The sequence below is a fragment of the Pelodiscus sinensis genome, chromosome 8, assembly GCF_052426305.1.
Source record: "Pelodiscus sinensis isolate ZL-2025 chromosome 8, ASM5242630v1, whole genome shotgun sequence".
In the NCBI taxonomy this organism is placed as follows: Eukaryota; Metazoa; Chordata; order Testudines; family Trionychidae; genus Pelodiscus; species Pelodiscus sinensis.
In genome coordinates this window covers 70,087,200-70,111,655 of record NC_143059.1, presented here as the reverse complement: position 1 = coordinate 70,111,655, position 24,456 = coordinate 70,087,200, and the positions used below count along the sequence as shown (strand labels likewise).

The 24,456-nt window shown below is 46.7% G+C and overlaps 1 protein-coding gene across 1 annotated transcript in view; it reads right to left on the bottom strand.

The window, feature by feature from the left end:
* The window catches only part of COL17A1 (collagen type XVII alpha 1 chain), a 70,321-nt gene that overhangs the window by 35,060 nt on the left and 10,805 nt on the right, over positions 1-24,456 (bottom strand). Inside the window, exons 3-19 of the mRNA XM_006135380.5 lie at positions 24,344-24,388; positions 22,605-22,706; positions 20,566-20,697; positions 20,140-20,187; positions 18,725-18,760; positions 15,700-15,747; positions 14,152-14,295; positions 12,951-13,106; positions 11,863-11,934; positions 11,056-11,127; positions 9,226-9,294; positions 6,924-7,088; positions 6,240-6,329; positions 5,000-5,044; positions 3,861-4,010; positions 1,719-1,913; positions 185-214 (exon numbers count right to left, since the gene is read on the bottom strand). Coding sequence (XP_006135442.3) covers positions 185-214; positions 1,719-1,913; positions 3,861-4,010; positions 5,000-5,044; positions 6,240-6,329; positions 6,924-7,088; positions 9,226-9,294; positions 11,056-11,127; positions 11,863-11,934; positions 12,951-13,106; positions 14,152-14,295; positions 15,700-15,747; positions 18,725-18,760; positions 20,140-20,187; positions 20,566-20,697; positions 22,605-22,706; positions 24,344-24,388 — 1,599 coding nt within the window. The remainder of the gene's footprint in view (positions 1-184; positions 215-1,718; positions 1,914-3,860; positions 4,011-4,999; positions 5,045-6,239; positions 6,330-6,923; positions 7,089-9,225; positions 9,295-11,055; positions 11,128-11,862; positions 11,935-12,950; positions 13,107-14,151; positions 14,296-15,699; positions 15,748-18,724; positions 18,761-20,139; positions 20,188-20,565; positions 20,698-22,604; positions 22,707-24,343; positions 24,389-24,456) is intronic.

Below are 24,456 nucleotides of genomic sequence, written 5' to 3'. Positions count from 1 at the left end.
GCCAGTCTAGACGCAGCCTCAGTGAGAGCCATGGGACTCTGGGGAGAACAGGGAAAGCCGAAATGGGCTTGTCCCATTTTAACTAGTTGTGTGATTCCTTGTGCAACTCCCTGGATTCCTTGTGCAAATTGTGAGAAGAAGCCGAGACACAGAACAAAGAAAGGGAAACACAACTCTTCTGTACCTTTCATACCGGGTTCTCCTCTGAATAAACCTGCAATGGGAAGTAAAATGGTTGTTAGATTTAATTACACAATTGCTAGCAAAACAGTCTCTTTCTCTCTGAAGACACAAGGCCGCTTTTGACTTGATTTCAAGGCTGGAGGCAGCCTTGTCTAGTGGGCGCAGTGTAGATTTGGAAAGCAGCAGCTGCCCAGATATAATGGACCGACTTCCTTTGAAATCAGCGGCAATCACTCATCTGCTGCAGAGGAAGGAGAATCATGCTTTCTGAGTGCTAATCCCATTCCTGACTGTCGGGCTCGGACTAATCGCCCTTATTTTCCCCAGCTATAAAATACAGACCTCATTCAGAAGGACGTTGTAAAAAATAATCAGTGACTTTTTGTGTAGGGCTTTAAAAATGATCAGCCTTATCAGTGCTGTACGGGTGATTCGTAATTACCCAGAACATTAGTTTACAACCACCTTGATATCTTTCTCTTGGATAAGTCGGGTAGATTTAACCCCTCTGTTACTTCCATGACAGGCAGCATTCTAAGACCCGCACTTGCTCACAACGTGCTTTCCCATAATTGGAAGGATTCCAAATTTTACTATATTGTGCTGCACTTCGAAGGCCTCTGCCAACTCAGATATGGAGTCACACTCCTGACCTGGGAAAAAGACTATTCTGCAAGTCCTTCCAGTTATCTGGGACAGTTAACAGTGCTCATTAAAAAAAAAGGCCACTTAAACTATTCCTGCAAAACTTACATATGCAACATTTGTGGAAAACAAATCTATTTTTGCATGGGCAGTGCATACACCTCTCCATTTCCTGCATGTAACTGTAGACAACGGTGTGCATGTGAATTTTATATGAGCATTTAGACAGTGAATTTGGAGAATCCTAAAACAAAAGAAGGCGAATGGCTCACGAGTTCTCATTTGTCAGTGCAATCTGACAACAGGAACAAGGGCGGGACTGAATTGAGGTAAGATTTTCCTCAGTGACACAAATATAAATCTGGAGTAACTCCAGTAAAGCCATTGACATTATTTCAGATTTACAGTGGTGTAAATAGGGGTACGTCTACACTGTAATAGTATTTTGGAAAGCCAGAGGTACCCCAAAATAGCTACCCCGCGTCCAAGGAATGTGTCCTGTATTTCAAAATAATTTTCAAAATAATGGACGTGCTGTTTTGCCATCACTGTAAAGCTCGTTGCACGAGGGATAAGGGATGTCTCAAAATAGCCTATTTCGAAATAAAATCGAAATAAGATACGCAATTCACATAGTGCAAATTGCATATCTTATTTTGATTTTGGAGTGCAGTGTAGACAAACCCTGAGATCAGAATCTGCCTCTTCTTCAATAATATAAATGGAATCTGATAACACTATGTTTTATGTTTCTTGCTACTTAATTGCAATCTTAAGTCACACAGAAGTTTGAATGGTGCAAATGGAAGATCTGCCTTTTTTTTTCTCCGGAGGAAGCATCTTTTAGCAATACAGTCTTGTGGGATTTCATGGGCTGTTGTTCTTCTTACCTTGTTCTCTTTCCGAAGCTATTTTGTTCTTCATAAAGAGCCAGAGGGCATCTTGATCTTTAAGATTGAATTGTGTACTTGTTGTACCTTGCCCCACATCGGAAACATATTTTTCAATGTTTGTTTTGTCCAGAACAATTCCCTGGGCTCTCTCCAGCATGTCCACACGAGACTTCAGCTTCCTCACTTCTTCCGCTGAAAGGGTGCATTATAGTAAACCGTTAAAAGGGAAGAATCCTTATGAGAGCAGGGGAAAGTTTATTGTCAACTAACTGAATTTGGTGGTGGAGGGAGAGAGAGGATTATTCTGTGTATCTTGTAGTTCCTTATGACTTGTAACTTTTTACCAGAGATTTCCACGGGACTGAAAAGACATCTTTTCAATCTGTTAGCCTGTAAAGGGGAGAATTATCTTGCGGTCAAGAGCACAGGAGTGGGCATCGGATCTAAAATTCCCTCCCAGCTGTGCAATTGATTTCCTGTGCGGTCTTGAGCAAGTTACATTTCTTCTCTGGTCACTTTTACACTATGAAAAAAGGGGAGTTTGTAGTGTAACTAACCCGAGGTAAAATCCTCAGGTGGACACGACAGTTTGTAGCTTTCACATGAGTTGGTTGAGGCAAAGGTTTTAATTCACATTCTTTAATTCAACCTGTTTATATAAGCGGAAATGACACACTGCCCTGTTCTCACTAGGTTTTTACCTCACCTTAGTTATCTCGACACCACGCCTGCTTTCCTAGTATAGAGGCACTTTGTGCGCCTCATTCCTAGCATCTGTGACAGAGGAACAACACTGATTTCTATCCCTCCCACGGCTGTTGTGAAGCCGAATCCACTAATGCACTTCAGATCCTTGATGGACAGCACAAGAGAAGTGCAATTCTCTCTAATGGGCACTTGAAGGCACAGACAAAGAAACGTGCATTTAGTCGCTGAATATGCACGACTAAAAGATACTAAATCCAAGAAGATTTGAAAGCAAAGCTGATCAAACATGGCCGCCTCTGGGGACAGCACGCACCGTGTTGGTACAGCATGGGAGAGCCGATGGACGCCCGAGCATCCTGCTGCCTTTGTGTCCAATGCTGGTCAGTTCTTTACAGGAGCTGACACAGATCACGTCACAGATGCTGATGGGCCCCGGCAGCACAGTTTGGGGTTGGGGTCAGATCGTGAATCATATGTTAGGAAAGAGGAGGAGGAGAACACAAGAGCTGGGACCCAGATCAGACCGGTGGTCCATATAACCCAGGCTCCTGTCTCTAAGGCGGACCAGCACTGCATGCTGTAAGGGTCTAAGAAACCCTACAATGGAGAGTTGTGGGACAGCCTGCCCAGCAATGGGGCTGGTACACTTTGAATAGAGGGAGCGTGCCAGCCCAGCCCTATTACCCATGTCTGCAGCCCCTCTCTGGAACTGGGGCTGGGAGCTTGGCCATGTATGCGGGAGGGGAGAGGGGGGAATCCAGAGAGGCTAAGGAGGCTGAGGCTGGGACCACTGATGGGGGCAGGCATGGGGTTGGGAGCAGAGCTGGGACCTCAGGTGTGGGGCTGAGACAAAACCTGGGGGTACTGCAGCACCCAGCTGTACCCATCCTTCCCACACCTATGCTGTCCGGAGAAGACGTTTCCTAACCCTGGTCACTTATAGGTTGTTTTTTGCCCTGAAGCAAGAGGGTTTCTATTCCTTACACATTATTTTTATCATACCCCGTGTATCAGTTCTCAGTGCCCTAATCTTTGTCTTATCTTTTCCTCACCCCTGCTAAACCCTTCAGTGAAAGTAAGTACACAGGCTAAATAGGTGCCCTGCAAAAAAATACACATGGATCAGTTGTCAGTTTAATTTAATGCTCCCTGATCTCTGGGACAGAGATTATTACATTCGCTCTCTTGTCCTATGTTTTGTTTCTCTCCATGTTCCTCCTCCTCTCCCCCTTCTCCCCCCAAAGGGGTCAGGATGGAGGGCTTTGCCTGCCGTCACTATAGAACTGGATCTCAACTTCCTCAAAGTTTGGGGGGCGTTTAGATTTGGGATTCTGTTTAGGTGGATCACTAATCACATCTGGAGTGCACAGAACTGACCACTGCTGAAGGATATGGTCCACCCGTAGGCCTGCTCTTGCTGTGACCTCTTACCCAAAGCGATGAGGCCGAAGAGTAATCCAAGTAGAAGCAGCCACGTCAGAAGCAAACCCAGGAGCCATTTCCACCAGCTACAACAGGAACCACACGGACACCAAGCTGGGGCAGCGCCTAGCCCGCCCCCTCCACCGTCGCCTCTTATTTCTAAAGTGGAAAGGACAGCAGCAAGGTTAGTGAACAACTCGCTCATTTCAGTTTGAGAATCAGGCCCACGGGAGCATTCAATCCACCGCTACGGAAGAACTTTTCCACTTCAGCTTGCACACAGTGGGGCTATGTCTACACTGGCATGAATTTCCGAAAATGCTTTTAACGGAAAACTTTTCTGTTAAAAGCATTTTCGGAAAAGCACGTCTAGATTGGCAGGATGCTTTTCCCCAAAAGCACTTTTTGCGGAAAAGCGTCCGTGGCCAATCTAGACGCGGTTTTCTGCAAAAAAGCCCTGATTGCCATTTTCGCGATCGGGGCTTTTTTGCGGAAAACACTACTGTGCTGTCTACACTGACCCTCTTGGGCAAAAGTCTTTTGGAAAAAGACTTTTGCCCAAACGGGAGCAGCATAGTTTTTCCGGAAAAGCACTGATGATTTTACATGAGATTGTCAGTGCTTTTCCGGAAATTCAAGCGGCCAGTGTAGACAGCTGGCAAGTTTTTCCGGAAAAGCTGCTTATTTTCTGGAAAAACTGGCCAGTCTAGACACAGCCTGGGTGAAATCTGGGCCAGCCTGGAGTGAGTGGCAAAGTTCCCCAAGATTTCAACAGGGCTAATGTTTTTCAAAGTGCTGACATCCAGTTTGCAGTTCCTACTTGTCCCCACACTTGCGTGCTTGCCCAGCAATGACAATGAACCGCAGCCACAGTTCTGCCTAGTAGCTCTGCCAACTGCTAGATGTGCCCCTTCAGTCAAGAAGCGAATCTACTCAGATTTTCACTTACACTGATTTACGGGTGCACATTTTGCAGGTACAGACAGTGCTCATCTTAAAGCAGCAACACTTATGAAAATAACTCTCCCCCTTGCTTTATCATTTACAGATTATTTATATCGCCGCTGGGTAATTCTTTTTTTGCATTGAAAGTAAACTGTGCTTTAATATATCCCCTCCTATGAAAGACTCCTCCAAGCTCTACTGACCTGCGTAAGTTGCTTTGTCCTTTGTTGACACGGATTTTAGACCTCCTGTTGTTACAAATAACAAAAGAGATTGTCATTATCTTTCTTTGCAGTGGCCAACCACACCCAGGAGAATGTGGACACAGCTGACCAGTACAATTCTGCTGACCAGTGTGTCTTTAGCACAAGCTGTATTTCACACAGCTTGATTCTACAATGAAAGTATTTAAGGCCACAAGCAGGTATTAGTATAAACTACTGGAAATAGTGGAACAAAATTGGTGCAAATTGCAAACTGCAAATTCCTTAAGCCTAAAAAACAAGCAAAATTTACACACCCTGGGAATGGAAGGATGGAGTAGCAGGAAAAGCAAGTAACAAGAAAGTGTTAAGTGAAGTAGGGGCCATTCTATCCCATTGGTAACTTTTCCTGCTACATGCACTGCCAAATATCCCCTCTTAGTACACACCCCCCTCCAGCACCCCCAAATACCTCCTCCCAATACACATACCCCTCCAGCACCTCCAAAACCCTCTCCCAGTACACACACACCCCTCCAGCACCCCCAAAACCTCCTCCCAATATACACACCCCTCTAGCGCCTCCAAATATCCCCTCCCCTCTTTCCCACCAGTGCATATAATTCACACTCGTTTTATTCATCCAGGGTCTGATTCAACAGTATGTCACCGTGTAACTCCACCTGATACCACTGAATCAGGTCTTAGGAAAAAAGTCGGTGCAAGGCATTTATGGATTGGTATTATCATTTTGCATGTCTTTCCAGTAGCACCCCAGGGGCAAGCAGGGCAAGCAGGAAGAGAAGTTCCTTCTTTTGCCCCCAAGGGCTTAAACTCTAAAGATGAGCAGACAGAGAGAGGATAGGAGGAAGGGAATACACTGTGTAAGCGTGTGATTCGCTTTGTCTTAAGAATAGAGCACCGTTCTTTTTTTAAATAGGTCATATAATATTCCTGATCCCTAGTTTATTCCTAATTTTTCTTACCATCTCACTCCCAGCTCGTAACAAGCCTCATCACTTAGCACTGACGTGGAATAGAGCCCTTTCGGGTTTGTGAATCAATGCACCCAGCCACAAAGAGGAAATTAAGAGTCCTCGGCAAGGGATATGTTCAGATGGGACTGGAAAGGAGGGCAGGTGAGGTGGTGAGGGATAGGCAGGCGGTCCCAGGTAGCATGGAAGAGGAGAACTTGTGCTGGGAGAAACAGAAGATTGGTGCCAGACCGACTGCTTCTTACCATTTGTTTCAGATTTCACATAGGAGTCTGCAGCGTAAGAAGAAGAGAAACCCTGCTTTTCTTTCTTCAGGGTGTCTTCTGCAAAGGACCCTGCGTGGGGACCAAGGAAGAGTCAAACAGGTCTTACCAGAAGTCCTAGTGGACCAGACCTTCAGCTTGCGTAAACCATTGAAGTCAATGGGACCATGCTGATTTACACCAGGAACAGCTCTGGCCCTTGGCCGTGAAGCCCTGGAGTTTTAAAAGCAAGCTGGCTAGCAGGTGTGCATTGCAACGTTTTCATAGAGTATGAACTTTGCCCCATGAAACTGGTGTTGGCGGCTACCCTCAAGGGCTGCTGGATGGCAGCCCAAAGTCTACTCTGCATTCCGGTGGCGTACCATGTTTCAGATCAAACTCTAGGTGGCGCTGTCAGGCAGGTTCGTGTAGTGCACACTGCTCAGGCAGGTTTTTTTCCTTGCTGTACCAAGCTTTTCTTCAGCATCATTTTAAATGTGTCCCAAGAGCAGGGGGGTTCACCGCTCCCCGGGCTAAATGGTTCCACGCTGGATAGACCTCACTGTCAGTAGTCAGGGCGATGCTCATTCCCCCGAACCGGCCAGGCTCTCACCGTTGGACCAATATCCCAGTAATTAACACTCATTTCCAAGCCCCCAGCATGGGTGCCGATGGGGGAGAACTTACCTCCACTGAACCCTGAGTTAGAAGTAGCGAAGACCTTGCCACCGTCCTTCGTCATGATGAAAAGCTCCATCTCCTTCTTGGCAGGGACATTCTCCTTCTCCAGCAGCAGGAACTTGCAGTCCTTGCTCAGGATGTCGTCGCTCTGGGTGTTCACTGTGCTGCCAACTGGGGTGTGCGAAGGAGCAAGAGACAGAGAGAGACAGAGAAGGAGGTTGGTGGGTAGAAAAGATGGTCCAGTGGTTAGGATGCTATTCTAGGACTTGGGAAACCTGGATTCAATTCTCTGCCACTGACTTCCCGTGTGACCTTAGGCAAGATACTTAGCCCCTTTGTGCCTTGGTTTCCCCTGTGAAAAACAGGGTTCACAGAGGTGCCCTATCCCACGGAGGTGTTGTGAGGATAACTACACTTAAGATTCATGCATCTGATGAAGTGGGCTCCAGCGCACAAAAGCTTCTGTCCAAATAAATGTGTTAGTCTTTAAGGTGCCATGGGAGTTCTCGTTGTTTTTAAGCCCTGGAGTTTTAAAAACAAGCTGGCTAGGGGGTGTGCATTGCAAAGTTCTCCATGGAATTTCATACAGAGAATACAAACTTGGGCAGGCCAAATGTCTATTCTGCTTGCCCATGGCTTATAATGGCTGCTGAAACAGAATAACACGGCTCTTAAATGACACTTAAGATTGTGAGCCACTCCGATATTATAGAAAGGAGGCCGTATCAGATAAGATATGCTGAGGGAGCTGGTGGGCAAGCCACAGATGAAATGAAACCATTTGGTACAGTACAGACCCCTGGGAGACGGAGATACAGTGACCATAAGCACTGAGTTATGGAACAACCAAGCATCTGGCTAGCGGAAGAGCCGTAATGTTGACCAAGTTTTCTGGTTATGCTAGCTGTATGCTGATTGCTACTGAGAGCTCCATATATGGTTTGGTATAGGCATATCATACAGCCACTTACAAATGGGAAGGAGAGCCACCAAATTGCTTGCTCTTTGCACAAAATGGTGCACAAAACTAAACTTGTGAGTATACCGGCACAAAGTTCGGATGAAAGATAAAGGGTCTGCTTTTGCTTTGATATCTTGGTGTGAATCTGGAGTAATCACTGATGCCCACTTTACTGTAAGTTTTGCAGAATGTTATCATTTTCTAAAAGTCTCGCCTTCTGGAGTCCTGGGATTACATGACCAACAGGCTGTAATTAAATACAAGTTTCTAGCCCTCAGAGTTGGGGAGGAAAGTTTGAAAACATGAACCCTAAAGGCTCAGAAACAAGAATGCAAAACAAAAGAACCCAGAATTTATTTATTTATGTATTTATTTTAGATCTTGTGATTGTTAAGATGATCTCATCCATTCTTAACTCTTGGTGCTAGTACTGCTGTAAAATGATGTACAAAACAAACCTGGCAAAACTTCAGATTCCATATTAAAGATAACAGGTCTGATCTGTCTTCCAGTTACTCTGGTTTAAATCAGGATCAACACCCAGGAAGCCAGCTGAGTTACACCAATAAGACACTGGCACCCAGACACAGGCCTCTGATTTCCTAGGGCTGAACTTGGTGCACCTTTGTGGAGATTTGTGAACAAGAGTGACATCTAGTGATAGAAATGTAGCCGTGTTAGTCTGGTGTAGCTGAAACAAAATACAGGACTATGTAGCACTTTAAAGACTAACAAGATGGTTTATTAGATGATGAGCTTTCGTGGGCTCATCATCTAATTTGATCTGAGGAAGTGGGTCTGGCCCACGAAAGCTCATCATCTAATAAACCATCTTGTTCCTCTTTAAAGTGCTACATAGTCCTGTATTTTGACATCTAGTGGACACTTTGGTTCGTGTCCTGTGTTTACATGTTCCATGTGTTCCTGGGGCACAAGAGAGTGAATCCAAGGCTCTGTTTACACTACACCACACTCACAGGGTGGAGTGGCAGTTGGAAGTACGGGAATAAGCTTTCATTTGGCCAGCTGGCTTCTGGAGCTGCGGCAGTGGAAGCTTCAGCGTGGGCCAGCACTGAGCCGGATTACCCAGGATTCCAGGTGGGTTTGACTCGTACAGCCCATGCCAAAGCACATGCTGTTGCTGTTTCATGCAATGCCTGAGCTAGCTCAATGAAAGGGACTATGGGAATGTCTACACAGACTGTAGTCTTGTGGGTATGTCCACACCAGCTGCAATCGTACCCTCCAATACATTCAAACCGTGATCTGCTTGCATGAGGGCAATTGCGCACACAGACCACCAGCTACATTCAGCCAGTCCTGGACTTCCGTGCATTGCGGACTCACCAGTTGAAGTGCCCACTCCACTAGTAGTCATACCAGTGCTCTGGGAAGTGTTTTTCTTCACTCCGTATACTGCAAGACAGAAATCAACAGAGACTAGGACCAGGGGCCTTGCACACTCCTAGTCAGAGTTAGAGCTGCATACCAGCAGGTGCTAAATATGCAGGCTGAGAGAGGAGGGAAAAATAGAATGGTTCCCAAAAGGAAAGAGGTCAAGGAGCCTAAAGTACCTGCCCAAACCCACCCTGGGCTTGATCCTGCAACTTGGCCCATGTAAAAAGTTCTTTTGCAATGGGTATGGAACAGCTCTGGTAAGAGATTCCCCCAGGACTAGGAGCATGCAGGAGTAGACTCCTTTTTTGCTTTGGGTGCTGCTGATAGTTGGACCTCACATTTGCAGGGCAGAAGGGAGCACCCCATCCCATTCTGTATGACATACTAGGAAAATTGCCAAAGGGAACTTGTGTTCATATTTGTTAGGGTTGATCCTGCTTTGGGCAAGGGGCTAGACTCAATGACCTCCAGAGGTCTCTTCCAGCCCTAGGATTCTATGATCCTATACTTCTTTAAAAGGATAAATGAGAGGTGAATATCTTACTGCCCGTATAAAACTATGGTACGCCCACATCTTGAGTACTGTGTACAGATGTGGTCTCCTCACCTCAAAAAAGATACTTTGGCCTTGGAAAGGGTTCAGAAAAGGGCAACTAAAATGATTAGGGGTTTGGAACGGGTCCCATATGAAGAGAGGCTAAAGCGACTGGGACTTTTCAGTTTGGAAAAGAGGAGACTGAGGGGAGATGTGATAGAGGTCTATAAAATCATGAGTGGTGTGGAGAGGGTGACCCCCTTGATTTTCATGCACACCTGCTCCTGGGTGGCCAGGCTGGCAGCTCTCCTGCCCTAGACGGCCACTTTCCTGTGCCTAGTGCGGAGATCGTGGACGAGGTCCACGATGTCCGCACTAGCCCAGGAAGGTGCCCGCCTCTTGCGGTCCAGGGCAAGCTCCCGGGAGCCGCCAGCCTGGTCCCGGCAAGAGGGGGTGGGCTGGGGGGCATCGGGTGGGTGGCTCTGTGCCGTGCCAGGTGCAGGTCTGCTAGCTGGGTGCTGGCAGGCTTGCACCTGGCACGGGCACCGTAGCCAGCCCATGCCCCTTTAAGGGGTCCGGGGCCGGGAGGGGGGCATAGAGTTTCCCTGGTGTTGGCCAGAGTGGCCACCAGGGAAACCTGGGGAGGGCTAGCCTCCCACTAGTTCGAACTAAAGGGCTACACAGCCCTTAGTTCGAACTAGGCGTTAGTCCTCGTAAAATGAGGTTTACCTAGTTCGAACTAAGCGCTCCGCTAGTTCGATTCAAATTCGAACTAGCGGAGCGCTAGTGTAGCACCTATTAAAGTTAGTTCGAACTAACGTCCGTTAGTTCGAACTAACTTTGTAGTGTAGACATACCCCCTGGCCTCTGTTTGTCAGAGGCTGGAGATGGATGGCACGAGACAAATCGCTTGATCATTGTCTTCAGTCCACCCCTTCTGGGGCGTTGGCCACTGTCGGCAGACAGGCTACTGGGCTAGATGGACCTTTGGTCTGACCCAGTACGGCCGTTCTTATGTTCTAACCCATTTTCTTCTTGATTCGAGTCCCATCACATTTCATGTGGAGCACCGATTCCACTCTTGGCATTGTTGGCTCTTTTAGACTGTGCCTCCCGGGAACGGGTTCTGATGTGAATGATTGGATCATTAAGGAGTGCCTGGGACATGGGGACGTGCCACAGCATAGCAAAGCAGCACCGATCGGTCACCCAGCCTCTCCCCGCTATGACTAAATGTCACTGACCTGCGGAGGCCGAGGTTGCGCTCTGAGTCCTGGCTGTGGAGCTGGGAGCCAGGTTGTTTTGAACACCAAACACTGCAAAGACAAATGTCCTGAGGTGAGTAGCAGGAGGTCAGCAATGCAATTGGCACTTGGACAGCAAAAACCAGCACCAGTGAACATAATCAGAACTACAGTGATTCCTGCTAGCAAAGGTCGAGTCGCAGGCCTGAGATACCCCTCTGGGAGGCTAACGGATCTCCACGGGCCAGCTGCATGTTTCGCACACCTTTGTGTTCATTATCTTCAGTAAGACTTTTGCACACTTGCCAACTCCCCACTTCCTCCCTGCCATATCATCCTGTCCTGGAAGCCACGGTGAGTGCAGGATAAATTATGGTGGCCATTTTGGAACATTAGGGTGTGAAGAAAACTTCTGCTGACTCTGGGGATGTGCATGGCTTTATGGAGGGGCTGATTTGCAAACTAAGTATTTAATTCACTGGCATGTCTAGCCAGGCTATAGGAGAGCTGAGAGGCAATGCGATACCCACACCACAGGGAGTATGTGAATGGTGTGGGCACCACAAAAGGGAGAATTGTTTAGGGTCACCTAGGAGGGTCTAGCCAGGAGTAATGGGATGGGATGGAGCAAAGAGAAATATATTAGTCTGAACCTCAGGAAACAACAAGTAACTTCACTGCAGCCAAGAGATCGGGACCCAGCCCTAAGAGCCCATAGGGGGAGTAATCTCGGTGTCTGTTTGTTATTCATTTCAGCGGGTGTCCTGGGTTCCAAAAACAAAGACAGGAAGGAGAGAGACGTCTGACCTGTTGAGGAAGTGCTCAGCCCTGTGTTGAGCATGGAAGAGCCGGAAGCCAGGTTATTTGGGGGTCCAAACACTGCAAGAGGAGGGAAAAAAGACTATTTGGCACAACGGAGCAGTGAGATCTGGCACATCCGGGCAGATGGCTCAGCCCCCAACGCCTGAGTATGAATGGGTCACTAAGAAATGCCGTTCCTTTGTGGAAAACGGATTCTGCTAGAGAATGTGCAATAAAGATCTCAAATCGCAGCACAAACACCTGTTTTACTCTCTTTTAGAAGGGCAGAAGGTTTTGATCTCAAAAAAGTGACAGTGACTGGACACGGTTAAGGTGCCAAGCTCTTTAAACCTTCGAGGAGCCTTCACCGTTCCATTTTAAGATGGGGGCAGTAGCATTGAGGGTGGCACTACCACTCCTCCCTGGTATTTAGAAATGGGCTTGAGATGTATTGATTGAAGTGGGAATTCTGGATGTGTGAGGCACGCCGGGTTAAACCCAATAACCCTAATGTGGAATCCAGCGCTGGTAATAACTCAAACAGCGTCCATACTCCAATCCAGTGTTCTCCTCTATAGAAGTCTTCACCCTGACTGAGCTCCTTAAGGTCCCCGGTAAAGGAACAAGATCAGGCACTATGGACGTTTGAGCTTAATGAATAAGGGATTCAAAGCACAGGCGGCCCCCGACTTGTGACGCGATCGGTTCCTGGGGAAGCGTCGCAAGTCGGGGGCATCGTAACTTGAACCCGCATTTACGGTAAGCGCGTGCGCCATTGTAAATGCGGACCGAGGACGTAAGTCGGGGGTTTTCAGCCCCTTCCGCACTTATAAAAAATGGTTGTAAGTGTGGGGGGTCGTAACTCGGGCAGTCGGAAGTCGGGGTTTTCCAGTACAATCAACTCAGAAGTAATTCTGGGGACACAGGGATGCAGAAATCTACAAAGAACAATCAAGTGCATTTGCTGCCACGTCCGCTATCCCTGCCCTTAACCTCGCCTCCTCAAAGACATAAAACCCCAGCAGCAGAACGAGGATCCCAGGGCCTGTGCCCTATCCGCACAAGTGCCCAAGGCGGTGGTGCAAATACTGTACCTGATCCTGTTGAATGGGACATGGCGTTGACTAGAGAAGAGCTCTGAGCCACGTTGGTGTGGTAGCCACCGAGGGAAGATCCTGCAGGCAGGGTGGAGGACCACATGTATGGAGGGAGGGGGGCGTTCATGATGGTTGTGTCATATGTCCCCGACACTGGAGAGGAAACAGTAATGAAGCTGAGTTAGAGCAGGCTCTGGTAAGATTTCTTCTTAGAAAGAAATCCGAGCACCTCGGCAGAGGTCACAGAAAGCCAGGTGGCGATCTCAGTTTCTGATCAGGTCCTGATCTCCAGTTCAAATCTGGAGCCACTCCCTCAGTTTCAATGGGGTTACTCCAGATTCACCCCCATGTAAATGAGATCAGTGCCTGGTCTCCGATAGCCAAGCCAACTTTGAATCCCTTGGACAAATACAGAGATTGCCTGTCTCGTCATGGTAACCACCCGCAAAGCATCTCAAAGGTGTAATCAACGCACGTACGGGGAAGCCAGAATACAAACTAAACACATTCCGTCCACATCCTGGTGAGCAAATCAAACATCCCAGGACTCTTGTTGTGTTTCTGTGACACCTCCACAAACGGGCAACTAGGAAAGAAGTCAAGTGTTGCACCCAGATGAAATATGAGCATGGAACCATTATTTGTGCTGTTAATTTTGGGAGGGTTCAGTGGTATTACATCAGGGGTGAATCTGACCCATGATGCCTCAAGAACTATAGCAAGGATGGGTACATGGATGAAAGATGATGTATTGGAGTGTTTCCATCCCTTGCATAGCTCTGTGGACCAGTGAACGTGTAGGGACGATGGGGTGCAGACCATCGGTCAAATGTAGGACATTCTACAGTCTGGCCTGTGGCTTACTGCTTAGACCAAGACAGAGAGTTGTTTGTTTCGGGCTTTCGTCTCCACCGGATGCAACTCTGAATTAAAGACAATGGCAGCGGGAATCTGCTCTGTTTATGAATATTTCTGGTCATTTGACAACCATGGCCTGGTCTGGGCAGTATCCGGCCACCCCCTTTGTGCATTGTTAGTGCACTCTGGAAAAGAGAGCGAACACTGGAATGCTTCCTGATACTGTTGTAAAAATGGTCTGGAATTTCGAGACAATCTAGGGCCCAAACCACCTGCTTTTGCTGACTCCTTCCCAGCTCCTTGTGCAACTGGCATGGCTAGCCCCCCCTCCGCACAGTACCTGACTGAGAGCTCCCAGTCACCATCTTGGTTTCCACGACAGCTTTCTTGGGGATGGGGAGAGTGTTGGATGAGGATCGTGTGGGGCTGACGCTGGCCGATCGACTGCCCTTCAACAAACGCTTCACATCATCCAGTTCGGTCCCTGGCAGAGAAAACAGATGTCCAGACCGAGCCCAAAGCCCTCACCAAAAACAGCATGGAACCAGCGAGGCTCCGAATATTTTAACACGGTGTCCAGCAGGAAAGTGGGCCATTTCCTGACACTCCTCAGCACTCTGCATGTGGCAAATGGTTGTCTGTAAGCTGGCTGGGTAGAAATCCTCAGTAGGGCTTTCCCATCGCTTTCTAGTTTAATCTGTCTGATGGTTTCATGTGCTACAACTGGTTTCTGGCTAGTGCTGCCCTGCATTCCTGGCAGGAGGTGCTGGTGTCTCGGGAACTCCAGCTCTGATATCACTGGACACTGGTGACTCTCAAGATGGGGCAGGTGCTGAACCTGTTTATTAATTTGTTGTTAATTAATATGTTCCTGTCTAACCTACTGCACCTATCAGCGGGGAATAGAGGCACCTGCTAGAGCGCAGGTGTAATGCTGGCCGACCCCCGTCATCTGCAGGCAGAATCAAACTTGGAACCTTTGGAGCTCAGTGCATGAGCCTTGACCGCTTGAGCTAAAAGCCTCTCTGCTCTCTGTGAGTGGTCTCAGCACCCCTAGATGGGACAGCGCACCATTGCCAGAAGGTGTGTGAGTTATATAGGCTCATTCTAGCAACAGTGCAGCACCAAGATCAGGACCAAAAAACTCTTGTAAAGCCCCTCACTTTTTTAGGCCATGTCTCTACTTCCTGGAAGATCAATGCCACGGTGGTTGATCTTCCAGCATTTGATTTAGTGGGTCTGGTAAAGACTCGCTAAATCAAACACTGAGGAACTCCTATTCCTCGCAGGGAGTAAGCGAAGTCGACAGGAGCATTTCTCCTGTCAACCCGCTGGGAGGACAGCACCGAAGCTTGGCTTAAGGCATGTTGATTCCTGCTATGTTTTTTACATAGTGGAATTGCGTACTTTAAGCTGACCTTCCCCACGCAGTGTGGACCTGGCCTGAGGGCGGCAACTGAAATGAGCAGTGAGGATCTAGGGTCCTGCATCATTGAAGTCATTGAGTGGTTTGCCAGTCACTTCAATGGGAACAGGACTGAGGCCTTATTGAGGTCAGGCGCAACTGGCCAAATGATTCTATTCAGGAGGCTAAATGAAACCACTCTGGAAAATACAAGTCTAGTCCACAGCAAACTTCCTTATTCTTCACCCTTTAATTGGAAGTTAATTGCAGAGAGTGAGGGGAGGCGGTTTTTCATCACAGCACGCTAATTTGGAGACACCTTTCTCTGCCTCCCAGAGTGCTCAAGCCCAGAGAAGCCACTGGCACAATTAGAGCAGAAATAGCCAAAACGGTCAGCCGCAGGGTTGACTCTTGAGGGCTACGCTTTAGGAGGGGAAAACTAGGCCCCCACGTTCACTCTCCAATGACAGCAGGAACACTTACATCTGGTGGAGGGAGATGAGCTCTGGAGTCGTACTCGGATTTCGCTCTCTGCACAAGAAAAGAGGGTCATGAATACAGAGCTGGTGACTCAGTGCCATGAGCAGACGCTAATTTCCCACTTCTCACTGGCCTTGTGCATTAGAATCTGTTAGGTTTGGGCATCTTTACAGAAGTGGCTTTTTACTCTGGGGCCAGATCCTGAAGCTTTGGCTCCCTCTGAGGAGCGTTGTACTTTTTGCGTACTCCCACTGAAATCAGTGGGACTGCTTGAGCAATGAGCTGCTGCTTGGTATAACTAAAAGTATCACAAGCTGGCATTTTAAGTTTTCAAAATGCTTTGTTCAACATTTTTGGTATCATATACATACTTCCACAAATAACCACGAAGACAGATTTTTGTTACATTGTCTAGAATCTTATGTACCTCATTAGGGAAGTGTGGCATTAATATAAAATCCACTCTTGCAGCCCTTAATCACGTGAACATCTTCATTGATTGCTATTAGTTAATTACTTTTATTATATTATCCTAATATTATAAGCACTGTTCCCTCTAATTTTTTCCATCCATGTGCAGAATAAATTTGTTATGTGCACAGAGGCACATGCACCACCAGTAGAAACACATGGTGCCAGGTGTGGGTGCTCTACTAATTAGCTGCGTGGCATTTGTGTCTTACCTGGGTGGCCACTCAAATGCTCATCTCACAGGGAATTCTGGTAACAAGGGACTTCTGAATATTAAAGATTACTAGATGCATTAAGTCTATAGTCTTTCCTAGCTGTCACTCAGATAAAACTCCTATTTTCTTCACTTGGAGATTTACCTGTGTCCGGACAGGTCTGTAAGGGTACGTCTACACAACAGTGCTATTTCGGGGTAACATTCATTTCCCGAAATAGTGTTGTGAGCATCTTAACAGCATGCCCATTACTTCAAAATAATTTCAAAATAACAGGCGGCTTATTCTGGCTTCCTGTAAACCTTGTTGCACGAGGAATAAGGAAGGTGCTGGAATAGAGCTCTAGTCAAAATTTGGCGCTGTGTAGACAGCACCAAATTTTGAAGTAGGCCATCTCAAAATAAGCAAAGCAAATTGTGTAGCTTATTTCGAGCAATGCACAACTGTGTAGATGTACCCTCACTGTCTGACGATTTCTCTACTGGCTCATTTAATGTAGACTCTCCCATACACATTTTTATTGGGTTCTGCTTGATCCAAAAGTGCTTTGAAATAAAACAGCCGGGTTGCAAAGGATTGTTTATTTATGCAATACTATTGCCCACAGTCAGTTTTATTATTGGGTTTTATTTTCCAATATGAACGAATATGAGGTTAAATGGACTGGGTTGAAACAAACTTTAAATCTGGTTGTCCATGAGCCAACTGGCCAGCCTTAGGACCTGACACAAATTCCTCCAGATGAAACCTAACTGTGGGGCTGTGTCTAGACGGGCAAGAATTTCCAAAAATGCTTTTAACGGAAAAGTTTTCCGTTAAAAGCATTTTCGGAAAAGCACGTCTAGATTGGCAGGATGCTTTTCCGCAAAAGCACTTTTTGCGGGAAAGCGTCCATGGCCAATCTAGACGCGCTTTTCCGCAAAAAAGCCCCGGTCGCCTTTTTCACGATCGGGGCTTTTTTGCGGAAAACAAATCTGAGCTGTCTACACTGGCCCTTTTGCGCCAAAGTCTTTCGGAAAAAGACTTTTGCCCAAACGGGAGCAGCATAGTTTGTCCAGAAAAGCACTGATGATCTTACATGAGATCGTCAGTGCTTTTCCGGAAATTCAAGCGGCCAGTGTAGGCAGCTGGCAAGTTTTTCCGGAAAAGCAGATGATTTTCCGGAAAAACTTGCCAGTCTATACACAGCCTGGGTGTATTACGAAAGAAACACTTTTTTTTGGCAGTTGCGTGGAGAAGATGATAGATTGGGGCTGTTTTTTGAAGCAATACGAAAGCTGTGGCATGATTCTTCTGTGTCTCCTTTATTACGTGCGGGAAGATTCCCCAAGGGGATCTCAAGCTTCTAGAGTGCTGAGAGAGATCCCAGGTAAAAGTAATGGGCAACGGTCAAACTCTGCTGCAGGAGCCATACCGATGTCCTTTGATATACAGCTGCTGCTCATGTGAATTTGGATAAAATCATTTTTATAGTTGCTTTCTCACCAGCTGGGAATATAAATGAAGCTCTTCGGTATCAATTACATCCAACTTTTCCCCACACAGGTGATTAATTAGTGAAAGGAAAGGAGGGAGATTCTATTTAACAGCGTAAGCAAATCAAAATTTTACATGAAGGTGTCTGAATGGACCACACTGCTTCAGTGATTTCCTATCCCTCTCACAAGTCCACTGGGGCTCGCCTTTTAGGGGAATGTAGTTACTGTCTCGTATAACAGATCTCAGTAGAAGGAAATGAATGGGTTAGATAGATAGATAGATAGATAGATAGATAGATAGATAGATAGATAGATAGATAGATAAAACAGAGAGGGAAAAAGAGAGTGCTGACCCAATGTTGCCTCTAACTATTCCATCCATGTGCAGAATAAATTAGATCATGCACTGAGCCATGTGTGAATGTGCACCACCAGTAGAAACAAAAAACTTAGCCGGGGTGCCCTGCTAATCAGCTAATCTCTCCTGAGCAGTGGCACAAGATGATGGCTTTCAGGGACACGGGTCTGATCTTGATCAAGATTATGACCCTGGCCTGGATTTAAACTTTGTGCTGTTTCTAATACCCTCAGCCATCCAACTCCCCAGTTCATCCTTAGGTTCATCCCCGTACCCACCACTCCTGATTTCTTCACCCTTATTGATTTTTGCATTTTGCTCATTGTGCAATTGCCCAAATCTCAGTGATCTAGATCTGCAGCTGGTATAAACACGTGCGGCTCCATCAACTCTCTGGAGCCAAATGGCTGTACACCAGCAGCAGGATTGGTCTAGAGAGTGGCTAGTTGAAAAGATAAAAGCAGGCGAAGAAACAAGGAGTCTCCTAAAAGCACTTTCCATCTCACCTCGGGTTTGACTCCGCCCTCTGGTGTTGGACGATGCTGTGGAAAACCAAACAGAGAAAAGCAATTTTAGACTTTATCAGCTGTTACATATCTGAAAAGAAATGCAAGAGATTTCTTATGTAAGTTGTACAGTTGCTTTGTTCAGCAGGGGCATGGCATGGAGACGCTGATCCCCAAATATTTTGGCTACTCTCACTTAGGTCACTGTGTGCTTAACTTAAAATGTACAATTTTTAGTCCTTCTGGATCATCTAATCATTCCCCCTATGCTCCCAAAGTTGCCCAATGCCCCCAATGACAAATTAAGAAACTGGATGATAAATCAGAAGCCAACTTGGAGAAGAACCAAGGGACGTGGGCACTGAATAATAATAATAATAATGGTCAATTGCACTGATGGGTGCTAATACCCAGTTAGGGAATATGAAATTCAATGAGCTCTCCCGTCCCCAGCAGCCCCTTAAAAAGAAGCTCACACACACAAAGTTGGGGCTAGAAGAAATACAATAGAGCCTCTCTAGAAATGGTCTTTAGATACAAATTCAGCTCTCGGTTAAATTCACATAAATTTAGGGAAACTACACTCATATCACAGAGGCATATGTGTCTGTACTGGCTGTATGAAACCCTCCAAGCAGAGAGGGAGTTGTGGGCACAATAAGACATTATGAACCCCTTCCCCATGGGCAGATTTTCCAGAGTTGTTCTTCCCCATGATTTGTCATGTGCATGGCATTATTTTTATTGATTCACGTGTTATATGAAAAGGGTAACAAAAAATATTAGGGGTTTAGAACGGGTCCCATATAAAGAGAGATTAAAAAGACTTGGACTTCTCAGCTTAGAAAAGAGGACACAAAGGGGAAATATGATTGAGGTCTATAAAATCATGACTGGTGTGGAAAAAATGAATAAGGAAAAGTTATTTATTTATTCCCACAATATAAGAACTAGGGGTCACCAAATGAAATTAATAGGCAGCAAGTTTAAAACAAACAAAAGGAAGTTTTTCTTCACTCGGTGCAGAGTCAACCTGTGGAACTTCTTGCCAGAGGATGCAGTGAAGAATAGGACTTTAACAGGGTTCAAAAAAGAGCTAGATAGATTCATGGAGGTTAGGTCCATCAATGGCTATTATCCAGGATGGGTAGGAATGATGTCAGGAATCTAGCCTCTGTTTGTCTGGAAATGGGTGACAGGAGAGGGATCCCATAAAGATTACCTGTTGTGTTCCCTCCCTCCGGGGCACCTGGCTTTGGCCACTGTCGGCAGATAGGATACTGGGCTAGATGGACCATTGGTCTGAACCAGTATGGCCATTCTTATGTTCTTAAGTGTCATGCCAGAAGCCATATCACAACCAGCTCGCATGCCCTTGGTCTGACATTCACAGTGACAGCAATAAAAGAACATACCAAACTCTTTCCTAGGTAATTCGGGAGAAGAATTTGCGCTGGAGCTCCCTGCAGAAGGAAAGAAGATTCCATGTTAAAGCTTTGCCACGCTTTTAGGGCCCATTGTTGTTAAGATATTGTTTAATATGTCATGTCTGCATCTATCACACCTTAAGTATTGGCAGTGAGGGTGGCAGTGAGGGGATAACAAACATTTTAAAAGAACTACTGAGTGTGATACTGATGAGCTGCTGTCATGCTCCAGCTACAATAAGCAATGGAAATTATTTGGATGAACGTTATTATTGAAAAGACAATTTTCATTAAAATACCGGTACATCCTTGTGGTCTATTATTGGTCCTGATTGGGATCAGCAGGTTGTAAATGATAAGATGACTTAGCTGGGCACCTCTATTTTCCAGTCTCTATGACAGATTCTATGATACCTTCGTATGTTGCATTGCGGGTGACATAGGTTTTTCTTTCAAAGGTGGAGGCAGGTGATTTGGTGAGGGTAGAGGCGGGAGACGGGGCTTGCCTGTAGCCAGAGGAGGAGGAGTTCAGTCTACCACTTCCACCTAAAGGTAAAACAAAATCCTCTCAGCAAGTAAAGATAATGGCTCATACATTTAAAATGGTGCAAGGCTTATACTCTTCTGTGTGGCCATGGGTGGACCTCACGCTGAGTTGCAGAGGTAGGTTAAGGATGGGCTAGAATCTCAAAGTTTGGATCAGGCACTGTTGAACTTCTCCAAAGTTCGGGCATGCTTATAGCTGTGATTTTAATTCAGCTCCTTGTACAGAGACAAACCCTTCTACCTTTGAAGCCAATGAGAATTTTGCCAGTAGCATCAGTGGGAGCAGGTTTATGCCCAGAGAGAGACGAACCAGCCACATCGCCAAAGATGGGAGATTTTGGGATCAGGCTAGGCTTGTGGGCTGGTTTGGGTTCCACCCCCCTGTAAATTTAAGGGCTAGTGTGACACAGACCATACATTCATGGGGCTCTTAAATTGGTCTCAAACATGGACATGGAAGTGGGAAACCCATCCATAAATCCACAAGAAGGTGTGGGCATTTGTGGAATTACTCCCATGACAACATGAGGATCCGTGTCCTTACACTGCTATTGCTGGGTTCCAGGAGTACTGGCGTAGGGGCGAATGCGAGTCAAGGAGCTGGGGCCTTGAATGCTGTTAAATCCAGGCAAAGGAAAGGGCTCCTTTCTGACTCACATGTGAGCTGCAACAGACGGGGAGGCTGGATTACATCTTTCACTGCTCTGTCGTGTGTGGAAGGAACTAGCCCCCATGTGAATTCTAAGGGCACGTCTAAACCACGTGTTTTTTCGAAAGAGGATATGAAAATTCCACTGGAATTTGCATATCTTCTTTCGATCTCACTTTTGAAGAGGATCTTTCGAAAATGAAAGTAGTCTGGACGTGGGGTTTTTGGGGAAAAAAACCCTTTTTCAGAAAAAAAAACCACGTAAACCTCCTTTTTTAAGGAAGAGCATTTTTTCCGAAAAAAACGTGTCCAGTCTACTTTCATTTTTAAAAGATGCTCTTTCGAAAGTAAGATCAGAAGAAGAAATGCAAATTCCCGTGGAATTTGCATATCCTCTTTTGAAAATTCGACATAGTCTAGACATAACCTAACTCTGGTATTCGAGTCACAACCCAAAGTCGAGGGCCTCCTGAGATCCAGCATGATATATTCACGAAGATCAGTGAGGGTGACCGTGGACATCACCTTTCCGTGAGCACAAAGAGAGTGCGTCTTGGGCATCTCAACAGAGAATGAACAAAGGCCAGAATGTGGGTACTCACTTGCCCAACTATTCCTTCCCACCCCTCCACACACTGCCTCACTGCCTTTAGAAAATGTGCTGGTGGCATGTACCACAAATCCCCAGCCCATCTGAACCCAACCTTTCAGGAGGCTAGAGCAGTGTGAAAGATGGAATCTGTCTTTCATGGGAAATTTTGAGGTGACTTTCTGTTCTGGACTGGAACGAAAAGTCAAAATGTTTTTCCAAACAAAAAATTCCCCAGTTTCTGACGGAAAAGATTAAAAAAAAGGTGGTGTGCGCGAATGGAACAAAACCTTCCAACACATGGAAACGACACGTCTCCTTTTGATCCTGCTGAGAGGGAAATGGAAAGCTTTCATGAAAAATGATATTTTCTCTGGGGAAAATGTCCATTTGGACAAAGCCACATTTCTGGGTGGGATTTTTTTTAGCATAAAACAAACGTGACCAGTCCTACAAGACGCCACACATCTCCTGTTGACTTCAGTGGGAACAGAAGCTGGTCATCCCCTTTCAGGGATGGGATTTTGCACAGAAAGTGTTCTCATCTAGTCCCTGTGAATATTTTCTGGGTTTGCCCTTGTCTTGGGCTCCATCTCTATTCCCTCCCTACACCTCAGTGAAGCTGTCTATGCTTCCTGCTCATTCCCTCTCCGTTTCATCATGACTTACTTGAAGTCACGTAGCTGCTGCTGCTGTGGGTGTACGACCTCTTTTCCACGCCACTCCCTCCGCCGTGGGCTGAGGTTTTGTGCCCGGTGCTGCTCCCTCCTTCTGCGAGAGGCAAGCACAACATCAGACAGTCTGTGGCCAGAAGCGAGGAAGACAAGAGCAAAAGAAGCTGGACGATGAGGCACCAGGCACCCGCTGCTAGTGTTACGCTTGGTTACAGAGCCAGGGCAGTGGCTGAGGAGTTGTCTGTGGAGCCATGCAGGTGGGAGGAGTAATCAGTGTTGGGGAAGTCAGTCCAGCCTGCCCTTTTTCTCTGTCTTTGGGCTCTCACATTCCAGCAGCCACAGCAACCAAAGGTCTCGGGTCATTTTCCCTTTCCATCCTGGTTGCAGGACGTCTCTTCTCAAGCAATTGCATGTTGGGGCCAAGAACACGTCAGACTCACCCAGGGTGGGGTAGAGAGGTATATATACACCCCCGTGCCTTGGCTGATTCTGTACGTGCTCTGAGAGGATTCATCTTGAGGGAAGATGCCCCCAAGGCTGTGTCTATGTGCACACCGCTGCCATGGCACAGCTGCGCTGACAGAGCTCCCCAGTACAGCATGTGTTTTGAAGACCCGCAAAGCCAAAGGGCGAGAGCTCTCGTATTGGCTCGCGGCAGAAGCCGCTAGGGGAAGCTCTCCTGCTGACACAGCGCTGTGCACACGAGCAGTCAGTATAACTTAGGGTGTGTCTAGACTACATGGCTCCGTTGATGTAGAAGAGTTTACTAGACATAGAAAAATGAAGCGGTGATTTAAATCATCGCCGCTTCATTTATATCAAAATGGCCGCCGCCCCTGCTGTGCCGATCCGCTGATTGTTGGCACAGCACGGTAGTCTAGACGGGGAGGCATACAGGATCTGACGACAAAGGGTTCTGGGGTTGGCTGATCCCCATCTAGACTACCGCGCTGTGCCGACAATCAGCTGATCGGCACAGCGGGGGCGGCGGCCATTTTGATGTAAATGAAGCGGCGATGATTTAAATCGCCGCTTCATTTTCCTATGTCTAGTAAACTTCTACATGTCTCCGTCGACGGAGCCATGTAGTCTAGACACACCTCTAATGTCTCTCAGAGGGACGAGGAGTCCCAGCCCTGAGCTCCCTACGTTTTGCTGACGTAGGCGAAAGGGTAGACATTTTTCTGCTGGTGGAAGAGAAACGGGGGGAAGTGCAGGAGCCCTGCCAATAGCAGCTGCTGAGGAGATGAGCTAAATCAGCATATCTCATAGCCACTCTGTCTTTTTGCCATCCCCAGCCAGCGCCACCCTTTTTTTAGTTTTTATTTTGGGGTGGGGGTGACGTTAGTCTCTTATGGGGCTAACATTTCTCTACCTCAGCCCTGGGAGCCATTTCTTCCCCTGAACCCCTCACCCTGGCATAATCCCTTCATAAATCTGGTCTAGGAACTTCCACAGACCAGCTTTTGTTTCTTTCTTTCCCACTCAGATACCTCCTGACCCAGACTCTATCTAGTTTAATGATCAAGAAGTACTTTTTCTGGGAGGTGAGGGATTCTGAGACCTGTATGTTGCTTCTCTGAGGCCAATGCATGAGGACTTGTGAAAATGACACCAGCACACATAAATTGAACGCAAGTGTGCGTGCGCGCGCACACACACACACACACACACACACACACACACACAGCTGAGGATGAACAGCACAATGTATAACGTATAATGTTTACTTACTTGGTGGTAAGGACGTCAGTCTTGTGGTTACTGATTCTGTAATTACTAGGAAAAGAAAAAAGGGGAGGTTATGGCCTTGAAATCTAACCAAGCACGATGCAAGTTTTATTTCA